The sequence below is a fragment of the Sphaerodactylus townsendi genome, linkage group LG03 (assembly GCF_021028975.2).
Source record: "Sphaerodactylus townsendi isolate TG3544 linkage group LG03, MPM_Stown_v2.3, whole genome shotgun sequence".
In the NCBI taxonomy this organism is placed as follows: Eukaryota; Metazoa; Chordata; class Lepidosauria; order Squamata; family Sphaerodactylidae; genus Sphaerodactylus; species Sphaerodactylus townsendi.
Window position 1 is genome coordinate 96,263,012 of NC_059427.1, and position 13,327 is coordinate 96,276,338.

General features: G+C 40.2%; 1 protein-coding gene across 1 annotated transcript in view; it reads right to left on the reverse strand.

Moving 5' to 3' along the window:
- Window positions 1–5,892: 5,892 nt before the first annotated feature.
- Window positions 5,893–13,327, reverse strand: part of NSG2 (neuronal vesicle trafficking associated 2) — a 73,714-nt gene continuing 66,279 nt past the window's right edge. Inside the window, exons 4-5 of the mRNA XM_048489984.1 lie at window positions 11,901–12,011; window positions 5,893–8,877 (exon numbers count right to left, since the gene is read on the reverse strand). Coding sequence (XP_048345941.1) covers window positions 8,686–8,877; window positions 11,901–12,011 — 303 coding nt within the window. The 3' untranslated portion in view covers window positions 5,893–8,685. The remainder of the gene's footprint in view (window positions 8,878–11,900; window positions 12,012–13,327) is intronic.

Consider the following 13,327-nt stretch of genomic DNA (forward strand, 5'->3'; position numbering starts at 1 on the left):
CCTCCAAGAGTGCCCAGACACTCAGATCTGTTCTTTATCCTTTCTAGGGGTAATGTTTTGCATTGAAAATGAAACCTGGCCTAGACCTTTGATGGATCTAGGTATAAATAAATCCCTATTACTAATTCAGGATTGACCCCCATTACACCAAAAGGTGTAATGTTTAATTTTAAGCAATGGTATCACAGGGTAGAATTTCATGTTGTAGTGCCAAATATGAGCCTGCAAGTTAATGGGAATAAAAGGGTATTTGCAGAGTTCACCTGGATGATGAGCTGGAGGGGAGGTGCTTATTTACCAGTTCCACAATTCTGGGAGTATATGTAAAATTGGATCAATACAAAGAAGGCAAGAAATGCCCTTTTGTCAAAGACATCATTGAACAACCAGATAGCTAAAACCAGTGGCGGAGCAATTCAATGCCCTAGGAACTAATAAGCCTTAATAATAGACTTAAAGATTTCAGTGCTTCACTAGAAGAGTTTCAGAGGGTCAGTTAGAATTCTTATGCAGATTTGATATTGTTAGATGTGACTCTGTAGAGACTAGGGTTAGTCAGCTCACTGACAAAGAGAGCTTTGTGGAAAGCCCATATCCTGAAAAGCTTATTGGCCTTAAAGGTGCTACTGGACTCAACTCTAGTTGTTCTACAAAAAGCAATTGTCTATTAAGGTTTATATGCGTAATTCTCCATTAAGGTTTATACACATAATTCAGATCCATCAGCAGTTAGGAATCATCCACACTCTGAGTAGATTGTTACTCTTTTGACTCACAGCCCCATCCAAGCAGCCAGGCGGCCAGACACAGTAGCGCAGGCCCGCAGCTGCCCTACCACTCCCATAGAGGCTTCCCAGCAATGTGGGGAGGTTTGCAAAATGAAAAAGTTTCCCCCATGGGGACTCAATAGACTTACTTCACTTTCTCAGTGGCTTAAGCCTCAAGTATCAGCTGCCAGCGGTAAGGCAACAAATGGCCGGGAGGAAGCCAGCAAACATCAGCTTTTCCCCCGGCTATGCTTCCAGCCTGCCCCCACTACAAAGGCAGTAGCAGCACAGGTGCTGGGATGCTGACTCTCTGTGTCCGGCACCATGTCCCAGTGCTCTGCGTCCGTCACCATGTCCCAGCAGCTGCACAACAGCAAATTTACCCCTCTGCCAGGGTAAGTGCCCCATTGAAGGCAAATCCACCAGCACAAATGTGTGCTGCTCCCTCTCCTTGTTCCAACCTCCTCCCCTCCCCCCCCCACTTTTCACTGTTTGTAGCTTTGGGTACATGTATCTTTGCCAACAATCTAATACTTCATTGCACATCTGATGAATTTGACTGTAGCTCACAAAAGTTTGTGGTGTAATCGATTTGCTGGTCTTTGCTGGTCCTTGAGGTGCCACCAGACCCTCAGATTTGTTTTGGTTTTCATCCAAGTTTAAAAGGACTGTTTCCCATATTAGCTATCATGACAACTTTATTCACAAGTTTAGAACAGTGCTGAGTAGTTTTCAAAGGGCTGATTCACCTTGTGACGTTTAAAACCATAGTTCCTTCACAAGTTGGGAAATAATTGCACTCCAAAGATAAATAAGTAGAGATCAGTTGAACATGGTTAGGAAGGGACTTGGAAGATTCTCATAGCTGCTCACAGAAATAGAAGATCAATATCACAAACAAAAGCTGCCATTGGCTAGTATTGTTGATGAATAGAGTCATCTGATGGTGGATAGTGCAGACTTATGGTGACCCCTTAAGCTTTTCAAGGCAAGGGACCTTTGGAGGTGGTTTACCCTTGCCTGCCTCCCTATGGGTTGAAAGAGTTCTGAGAGAACTGTGACTGACCCAAAATCATCCAGCAGGCTTCATGTGGAGGAGAGGGGGATCTACTCATTGAACCCAGTTCTCAAGATGAGAGTCTCTCTGCTCTTAACCACTGCACCATGCTTGCTCTCTAAAATCATCTGTCTGGTGAAATTTTGCCTTAAAAACTGCTGTGAAAACCGAATCCATTTTATATTTGAAATAACTTATTAGAACTGTGTCTCCTTGGTGCCACTCATCAAGGTAGAGTTCTAGGGCTGAGCTACTGGATCCTGGTAACTAATCAGAAGATTATATGGTTAGTATTTTGAGATGATCTTGAAGGTAGGTGGCTGTGGATGATGTTGACCTCACTCAGGAGAGACCCAGGAGAGGTCAGGGAAGTAAAAACAGGTCTTCAGAAAATCAAGCTGAGCAGTCCTTGCTGTGTCACAGTTCAGCATCACAGAGTCATTTAGCTCAGAGGGGCTCACTGTGGGCATTAGCTCACCCATTTCATCACCACCCCCACCACCCCACCCCCACAAAAAAAAAATCTGGAATCAGTGCAGAAAGATATTGTTGATGAGCTGATACAAACTTCCATGACTGATGAGAGCTCTGAGGCTCAGGCATAAATTGCTATGCCCTGCTTGATTCTGCTTGGCCCTGGTCACCAGTGGCCCCTGAGAAATTTTCCTGTAAATTAAATGGTAGTCAGACTGCGGGGGGGGGGGGGGATTTTACCCTTTCCTCTGAAGCAGAAAATCCTAGAACCCTTTCCTAGAAAACTAATAGAGCTTTGTTTTCATATTGGGTGGATGGGCATGAGAGGTACTCAGCCTTTGTGTTCACCAAGTACCCTGACAGTACCATGGTGGTCCCAGCATCCCGCTACTTAAGTTTCACAGGGTGACTGCTGCCAGTGTGTGCACCTCCACATACTTAGCATTTCAGAGGAAAAAGGGGATGGGGAATTAACTAACTAAAGGTTTCCTGATGTGGCAAATACCAGCCACCATCATATTGGGTGGAACATGATTACAAGGAATATTTACCATATGAAACTAAAAGGGTCACATCGTCTTATTATGGCTTTAGTCTGTGGTTCATGCATGCCACAGTGGCAGTATATTTCCCTCTCACATGCATTATCAGGATTATACTTCACTTGGTTCATTCAGAGGAAGCAGAATGTGATCCAGAAACTGCATGTGATCCAGAAACTGCATGTGATTACATGTTCAGTTTGCATAGCCCTTCAGTGTGTTGTTGGGACAAGAATGCTAGACTTGGACAGGAAGACACAGATACTGGCAAATGTCAGCCAAGAAGACCATAGACTGCTCTTGGGCCAGTCACCAATGTACCAAGTCTATGGACAGAATAACTGTGCATTTAACACAAAGAAAATACCATATATGCTGACTGCCCTTAACTTTTGGAAGGTGACAGATAAATGAAATTAATTCCTGTCACTATAGACAGTTGATAAAGTGCTGTCATGATTTTAATCTTCACTTAATATTGTTTTATAAATGTTCCAGAAGGTGAAAATTGAGAATCAAAAGCCCAAAGTTATATTCTTCCAAGAAATTCATCAGTGGTCTGCATGTGTCTCAAGGAAGTATATGAAACAAATCTGAGAATCTATTACATTGTGATTACCAAGTTCCCTGCTGTAGATTGCATTGTGTACTGGGTGACCCAAATGAGAACAGTAATTTAATTCTTAAACTGGTTAACGTAAAAGTCAGGTGTCACAGCTATATTCTTGTCTATTGCTTCAGTCTCGGTTAACAAAAGAAAATGACAGAATTCTAACTGCAGATGATAGTTTTCAAAGATTATGGTAACTATCCCTGACAATACCTTGGTAGCAAATATTTCTAGGGATGATTCTGAAATCCCTAGATCAGATTTCACAGCATGATTCATCATCCACTCCCAGAGCCCTGGGACAGATGAAGAGAGTGGTTCTTTCAAGAGAAGGAAATAACCTGGCAAGAGACTGTGCTGGTGGGATTTCCAAATTAATATTACTCAGTTTGAATTACATTGACTCTTCAGCTAGCACATCATCAAAAATTAATCCCCTTGTGTATTGATATGACTTAATGACTAGCATGTTTTTTGTCTGTTTGTGACCTTTTAAGAGGGCTGCCTGTTTCTGTTTGGTGCTTGAGAAACATTTGATCAACTGCTGGTTTTTCAATTGGAGGTTAGTATCCTGTCCTTTCTTGGCTGACAAGAAAGTCTTAAATTAGGGCCTGAACATAGTGGTGGGATTCAAATAATTTAACAACCAGTTCTGGTGGTGGGATTCAGATCATTTAACAACTGGTTGTTTACAAGCACCATTTTAACAACCAGTTCTGCTGAAGTGGTGCGAACCTGCTGAATCCCACCACTACCTGAACACACACACACCCCAAACACACACACACTTTTTTCTGTTTAACAGCAAACCTGAGGAAGACTTCTGGAGAACATATTCCTATGAATTATTGAATCCCAAACAGAATAAAAGTGTGTGTGTGGGAGGGGGAGGGGATGATAAGCCCTAAATGTCTTAGAAAAGGAAGTGATTCAGGGATATTTAAAAACTATATGCAGTGTTTTGAAATCAGCATTTTTTTAAAAAAAATCACCTACTGCATAACTTTCTCCATAGAATTTATATCTTTATGTTTATATGTAAAAGAAAGTCAGAGTTTGTTGGTTATGATATCTGTTGGAGCATCTCGTGTGCGAAGTGCCTTCATTCCACTGTCTGCCTGGCACCAAATCTGCTCACTTTCTTTCACCAGGCTAGAGCTTTCTGATATACCTGTGTGTTTAATGAATTGCTAATTTGTAGGTTGGTCTTTTTTCACTGGTGTTTGCAGATCAATATTTTGTACTCTTCAAATTTACATCTTAGTAGACAAACTAATAGTAACACTGATGTATCAGACTGTTTTTATACTGATTATGTTGTTTGTTTCATAGTATTTTATATTGTTTTATTGTACACTACAGTTGTATGATTGTTACTGGAAACCAAATCAAGTTAATATGGAAAGGTGGCATATAAATATTTTAAATTAAACTGCTATGTAAAATAGTATTTGTTTGTTTACTTGTTTACTTATTGGCTTATATGTAGTCAACCAACAGTGGAATGGTTGAATGGATCCAAGCCATTATAAATTAAAAATAGGTAATTTGGAGAAAAATCTTATGCAGTGACGCTACACAATGAAATTACTCTGGAAATTCTTCAATGTGGATGTTAATCCAATCTGATTTTTGTGGGCTGTGTCAGAGAAGCAATTATTCAAGATTTGATTATATTTTAGAAATATGTTAATATCTATGCATGGTGCATTCCTGCCAGAACCAGTTTTGGCTGAGGTTAAGTTGGCTGGAACCCTGTTGAAGCCTTTTTCAGCAGCCAGCCTCAGCTTGTGGAATTCTCTCCTGGAAAGATGAAATTGGCATCATCCCAACTGCTCTTCTAGACCAAACAAAAGCATTTCTCTTCCTGAAAGCATTCAAACTCAACTGAAATAGGAGACCACACTTATTTTTTGTCTTATTATCTTTTGATGGTTTGTTTTACAAAGGCTTTATCTGAAGATATTATGTTTTAATTTATCTGTTGATCCCTTACATGGGGAAAAGACAGATTATAAAAATGCTTGGTAAATAATTAATGAACAAAACAGCCAATGAAAACATCATATAATCAAATACTAAGTTGGGTGTGCTTAACAATATTCAGATCAATGAGTTTGCCTCATTTTGTGTTTGGATGCTATCAGGATGCCATGTACTTGTTTCCCTTGTGAAAAAAACAAAGGGATTCTCAGAGGTATTGGAAACTATTTAGCAGCCCAACCACTTAATTCTCTCAGCCTCTCAATCCCACTAAGATGCATGCATGCGTTTGCATGTAAGAAAAATCCATGTATGCATTGCACTCTATTCCAACTGAAGTAGATCTGGGAGGTCAACAACTTATGATTTAAAGCACGTTCTTTCTCCCACACACATCATTTCTTTTTCCTCCGCACCTTTTGAGAAAATGAAAGACAACAAATGTACCACAATAGCAAAGACGCTCAGACACATCTAGCTTTATTTGTCCTGTCAGAAAAGGTCAAGAACTACACCAAAAATACTTCAGTCTCTGCTACCTACTGACATAAAATACACCACAAAATTATAAATTGTCCAGTGGTTGATCTAGACATTATCATTGTTATTTTTTTCCATGTATTTGTACATGTTAGGTGAGAAATGGATTTACAGGTGAAAAATGATATGGGAAGGGTAGAGATAGGGATTTAAAGTCAGACAATGAGATTTGGCACTACAATTTTGGCTACATTATACAACCATTTATCATGACTCTTGTTGAATCAGTCTCTAGCTCAATGAGCCTTTCTTTGCAAATGAAACATAAACATTTACCTTAACTCAGACAACTGACTTTGGAATTCACTTTTTAAGATCCTCACCACCAGCTGGAACTAGCTCGACTGGGTCTCTGCAAGAAAGGAGAACTGTACATGGAGGGAAAAAACTTTACTGGCTTTAATCCAGTTCAATTTTGCCTAGTTCTTTTCCTTTGAATTCTGTTCAGTTTAATTTAATTTAATTTGGGCATACTCAGATACATATATCAGCCATCCCCCAGAAAATCCCGTTAACAAAAATAAAAATTGGACGGGAGTCATTTTTGGTGGAACATGCCCTCTGTTTTCTATTCTTCATGAAAACTGAGATGAAACTGATGCAAACCAAAACAAGAATTTTTAAATGTTCCACTCAGAAAAACAAATAACATGTTCCTGTGGATTACAATACTTTACCAATCAGACACTTTTCAAGATATCATATTCAAACCTTCATTGCACCTGGGTAAGTGACATTTAAAGTCTTGATCTGTTTGGTGATTTGTGTCATCTCAGGTGTTTGTTTTTTCATTCCACATTCCCAAGAAAATTTCATGTTGAAAGCCAGCAAATCTGACAGAGAATTTACCATCTGAATACCAGAATCCCAAGACATCTATTGGACAGTAATTCCCAGCAGTTTTCTATGTTAGAACTGCAATTCCATTCTGGCCACTGACACTGATGTGTCAAATGCTTAAGTGATCTGGGCACTCTATGTGGTATGAAATCTCTCAACAAATTGTTGATGCAGCATGGGATCCAACTAAAAGGGATCAGTAACTATTCTGCAAATATAACATGTAAATTGAGCCTCTGTACCAATTCATGTGGGTATTTTTCATCATGAGTTGGCTTTGAGTGGTCTATTGGTGTCAAAATGAGCATGGAGTTCATTCTTGAGAATGAGGATCAATAATACTTTAATGCTTCACAAATCACAAACCCAGTGTGCCCTGTTTCTGGTAAATGACTGCTCCATGTTGAAGTTTTTAAATTAAAACATCATTCGGATCTAGCATTCAAGTACCTGAGTAATTATAGGAAAATAAGTATTTTCACCTTACTCCTAAAGGAACACGGTGAACTTTTTCCCAATTGAATGCAGATTATTTCTGGAGAAAAAACACCAATTGTAATGTGACGCTAGTCACATAGGGTTTTTCCACATCACATAATGTGGTATTTAGATTTGGCCTTTATAGTCCATAGGGAAAATGAACCTAAAGTGGGTGAAAAACTCATCCTGAAGAATCTCTCCATGGCAACAGAGTGAATATCACAGGTTATACACAATTGTGCACACAAATGTACATGGGATTTTTTTTCTGCCTGTTTCTTCTATACACTGAACCACAGATTACTTTTTTAAAAAAGAAACTTGGAAAAAGGTAAGAGAGATTCAGCAGGGTGAGGAACAGCTAGGATATCTTGGTTGTTTATGAAAATCTAGCAGGAACACACCTCTAGACCATGTTAATGGAATCTTTCTGTAAGCTTTTGACATAATACAAAGCATATTTACTTAACTGGCCAGGCTACTTGGTTTGACCCTACTGGACTTTGGCACCTGCCTTTGTGGGGGGTATTTTAGGGCTGGTTTGTTGTTAATATTTTAATTGCAATTGGTAGCTGATAAGCAATATTTGAATGTGTAAGTATTGTACTCATGCATTCACATGTTTAAATAAGAAATAGTCAATGTTTCTTTCCTTGAGAAATAGCACACATACAAAATAGCAATCTTGTTGTGATGGTTCATTGTGTGTTGTAGGGGGCCCTGTGAACAGATGAGCTTTCCTGGATACAAGAACTTTCCCCTTTGTTTCTGTGTTAAGCATAGTTCCATTTGCATCAGTGCTTCTGGGAGCTTTTGAGTTGGGCTGCATATGAACACACTGAGGAACTATTTGATTCTTGATCTGTGGCATTATATAGAGCCTCTCCACCTATACGAGTAGTTACAGATTCCTTTTCTCACCATATTCTAATGAACCAAGCCTACCAAATGTGGTTCTCCTATTCCCCCCACTTCAAGGCTCCATCTCCTAAACCAAATGAGCAATGAATAATTTCATTTGCTATCTCTTCTGCTTCCTTGTCAATATTATCTGCCTTTGCTTTTTTTTTGTTTTTAAATTTTAATTTTTCTAACAAATATTAAGCAATGGTTTTAAAAATATTTGTACATTATAAGATATAGTCAACACCTAACATGCCTTTGTACAAGATTGTGACTTAGTTACAAATCAACGAGAACAATGCACCAAAGAGAGAAGGAGTGAAAGAGAGCAAGAGAAAGAAAGATCCATTAAGATGACACCTGCACTTGGAGTTAGTTTATTCTTGTTGCACTAGAAGCACGGCGCCCTCTCTGAACTAGAGCAATGCTTTAGAGACACGATGTTCTTTTCCCCTTTCCCCTCCCCTATCCCCTGACCACCACACTGCTTTAATGGCCTTCTGTCTTGGTGGCCTTGACTTCATGATTTACTGATCCCGAAGAAAGCCAGGGAGAGACGGACCGTGAGCTGGTTTGCTTAGCCATGCTGTAATGGCTGATGACGGTGTAGAATCTTCCCCTGGAGTTGGAATCCTGAGCTGAATAGTAGGCATCCAAGGAAGCTGGGATGCAGCGCTTATGCTGATGGTAAAGAAAAGAGGATCAGTAAGTAGCAATCATAGTCAATGGAAAATACGTCAACCACCACCTGACCTGTACTCAGTGTACTATAAAACAATCACAAGATGTTTTTACTTCACAAGCATTGCCAAAAAAAAAAGTTAGGCACATAAGGAATATTATAATACATTTAAAATAGATATTGGATTGTGTGCCTGAATATTTGTACACAAAATCAACTGTATTAAATTATTGTAAGATCCCATGATTTATTTATATTGAAATTCTAGTGATGTTTACATTGTGATCAGAGAAGACTATGTTAATTCAGAATTTTGCCATATCTTTCTCCCATCTGCCATTAAGTTCATTTTGTCAACCCTTGAGCCTTCCACATTTGATACATACATAATGTCAGGCCCTTTCCGCACACGCAAAATAATGCGTTTTCAAACCACTTTCACAACTGTTTGCAAGTGGATTTTGCCATTCTGCACAGCTTCAAAGAACACTGAAAGCAGTTTGAAAGTGCATTATTCTGCATGTGCGGAATGAGCCTCAGAGAAAGGTCAACACAGATTTGCCATGTGGAAGCTATGTTGGCAGCTACTAATAAATACTGAATTAAACTGTGATGCTCCTTAAAATGCTCAAGATATACCTAACTAATATAAAAAGTGTTGTCATAGGATATTAAGTTTATTGCATAAATAACCTTTCCCCCATAAAAGCTTCTTGTCCTACTACAAGTGTCAAAAAGATAAAGGCCCCTTTCATATTTCCATTGTAAACGGGATGTCATCTGTTGTTGGCCCAATTCTTAGTAAAGCAACACAATTACAGGCATTTCTTTCAGCTCCTTTCAATCCGTCTTTGAGCTGTCTCTAAAGTGTTCTAAAGCACTCTGGTAATTTCAAACAGGGGCCCTATTTTTCCTGCCTTTTTCCACACTGTTCTCTTTCAGCTTTTAAAAAAATGTTACATAACATTAGTGCTATAGCAGCACCATTGACATGCATGGAGCTGTTGAAAAAGAACATAATACAGGAAAAGGCAGGAAAAAATAGTATGACGCTTCAAACAGTACGCTGGAAGAATTAAACAGAAATACAAGAAAGAACTAAAAATGGGAGAAAGCAGTTTTCATAAAAATGCCTGAGCCCTGGGATGCCAATCAGATGCAAATGGCTTTGTCTGAGGGGTAAAAAAAAGAAAATCTGTTAGAAGCCAAGAGCCAACATGATTGTGTCTGAAATGACACACAAAAAATTCCATTAGCAACTGGCTGCTCAAACAGTATATTATAAGGGCAGTTTGAAAGGGGCCAAAGTTTTGTTAGGATGGAACCTACACAGGTTCAAGTCTCTAACCAGCCATGAGGCTTTCAGTATCGTTTTAGGTAGGCCATTATGCCCAGGCTCTGGCCACTTTTATAGTTTCTTAGATTTCATACACACATATATAGTTTTATTGTCTGCTGTGATAATCTGAAATTTCCTCTTCATGCTGAGGCTGCTTTATCACAATGTATTCTCTCAGCTTACCCTCTCAACTCCATCCTCATATTTTATATATTACATATTTATTCAACTTCAGAACCAATACTTAAGAAGAATGTGCACATCTATATACATAAAAAGCTAACAGTGACTTTGTTAGTCATGCCCTAACGCCAAAATGGCTGGACAGATCGCCCCCAAATTTTCACATGATGTTCCTCCCTGTTTTGGGCAGGTAATCGGACCTTCAAATCGCCGAAAGTCCATACCTGAGCCAGGTAAAACATCTTTTTCCTGGCGCACCAGGCCATGAAGCTGGCTCTGTTTAACTGTCACCCTTAGAATGTTGGTGCAGCAGGTCTGTGGCCTGAGGGCTTGGTATGCCCTTAGAATGTTCACGCAGATGGCCAGAGATGAGCAGTTAAAACAGTAAATAGGTAATACTGTTAGGTAATACGAATGGAAGTGAAACACATACACACTTTGCCGTGTGAGATGTCAGGTGGGGTTCCCCCCCCCCCCCCCACTGCATGGGTAACTTTTCACTCTCTGTGCCTCACCCACCGCTCCCACACAACACACATAGTCTCATACACCGCGCAGCTCATCCTCACACACCTCACTCTGCCCTCCCTCACATCCAACCATCACTTACCCACTTCCTCACTTACATATTAGCCACAGCTCTCTTTTTACTAAAAGCGAGCTGGAGTTTGCCTTTTCCTTCTAAGAAAATCCGCGGGGTGGGAGCAAACCAACACTACCGGCTCTGCTTCTTTTGCACATGGCCCCCAGAACCCAGGGAGCTGGCCGCCGATCCTGAGAGCAGCCTCACCACCCTGCCTCTGCTGCCTGACTGGGATAGCCTCCTTGCCCCAGTTCTGCCTTCCTCAAGCCAGGACTGTGCGTGTCAACCAGCCTCATGGACAGCGGGATTCGCACTCTGGACAGTTCCATTGTGGAATGGAAAGGGTTACCTTATACTAAAAAAACAAGACTCCACCATATAACAATGTGAATTGAAAAGGGAAAGAGGGATTCTATTTGACCACCCCAAAAGGCTATGCTGCGGATCATTGGACCTGCATGGACAGCTGTGTGGGTTGCGGACTGTGATGAGAAGGACAACTGCCACCGCAACGCGTGGCCGGGCCCCGCTAGTACTTTCATATTTTCACAGATTCAGGAAACTGGAAACTGATCAGAAAACCAACATTCATTGAACATAAGTGTCAGTCTCAAAACTGTGGGTCATATTCATGATGAACCAACTCAGAGAGCCAGTTTCTGTCAGCTCATTAAGAAAGGAATACACAGCAATAGTTGGGGTCTATCTGCAGATCTAAACCTATTGCATTTGAAATAATTGCAGCTGACAGAGAATGCTGCAAGCCCCTGCTTCCTAAAGTACTAACCACTTTTCAGCATGTTTTTGACAAATGATGTCTTTGGTCCTAAAGGAAAAATGCAGGACTAAATTGTACCCATACAGTCAATCAGATTCTATCATTAGCAGGGACAGTCCATCCATCTTAGATCTCTTACCTTATAAACAAATCCATCTGGGCAACTGTGGTCATAGGTAAAAGCTTTGTATACCACAAGAAACACTATGCAGGCGAGGAATGCAAGAGCCAAACTTATGAGAATTGTGACCTGAAAATGAAAAAAAATATTAGTCAATTGACATGTGCAATCTCATGATCAAATGACTTATACTAAAAATGAGCATAATGAACTGCTGTCCATCACATTGTGCAGCACTTATCTGAACATGGAAACAGAATGAATATCATGTCCAGTATTCTTGTATCAGAGCTTCATAGTACACATTTTTCTGTGTATATCTTTCATAAAAGTCTGGATTTCTCTCTCTCTTTTTAATAAAAGAGCAACAATAAAGCCCACCCAAAATTGTTCCAAGGAAAACGCTCAGAAGGGTTTGTTTGAGTATTTTAAAATGGGCTTGGAGCCTATGTGTAAGTTTCATGTGCACTGGATAGCCTCTGCCACACAGTGCACTTCCTCTAGCATTTCTGTTTATGCATGGGCTCCTTGAAATCCATTGATCTTGAGCAATTGGAAGTTTTAGTGGAAGGGGGAAAACATGCCATAGCTAAAAGTATATAGTGGTCATGAAAATTATTCATATGATCCAAGCCTTTGACCCCCCATCTCTCAGCACTTACTGACAAAAAATCTATGTGTTACCTACCATTATGAAAAGGAAAATACCAACGCTACTGAGGGGTGGGACTACATTACTTGGGACCCAGGTTGCTCTTGACACCCAAGAAACTCACCTGTCTCATTTGTCTGTGTGTGTGTGTGTGTGTGTGTGTGTGTGTGTGTGTGAGAGAGAGAGAGAGAGAGGGGGGGGGGGGGGGAGAGAGAGAGAGAGAGAGAGAGAGAGAGAGAGAGAGAGAGAGAGAGAGAGACTTGGGTTACATCTGATTAAATCAGCCAAGCCAAAGTCTTTATTATGCTTTCTGGTTAAGTAAACTGTTGAAGCAAGTGATTATGGATTCCTAGGGAGGTTTTTTGTTTTCACAAGTATTGATGAATTCCTTCCCTTCTAAGTATACTGTGCTCTCCTCCATCTCCCCTCTGTGTGAGAAGGCACTGTATGCAGAGGGAATCTTTTTCCAGGTGTCAATAGTGGCTCTGGCAGCCCTGAATGCACCCCTCTACCCACTAACAACCATTCATATGGATAACTTTCATTATTTGAGGTTGAGTCACCATGTGATGAAACCTTCAAGGAGCTGGCTAGTATTTAATAATTGCAAACAAACCTCAGGGTAGAGTGATAGTCAGCCAAATTGAATCAGCATGCCATATTCCCCTTAAACCACATGGGGAGGGTGACCAATTCTTTCTTAAACACATTGTCAAGAGGAAATCAGGGGGACAAAATTAGAGGCTCCTGATAAGGGGAGGATTCATGAAGGATTTGTTTTACTATGATACTT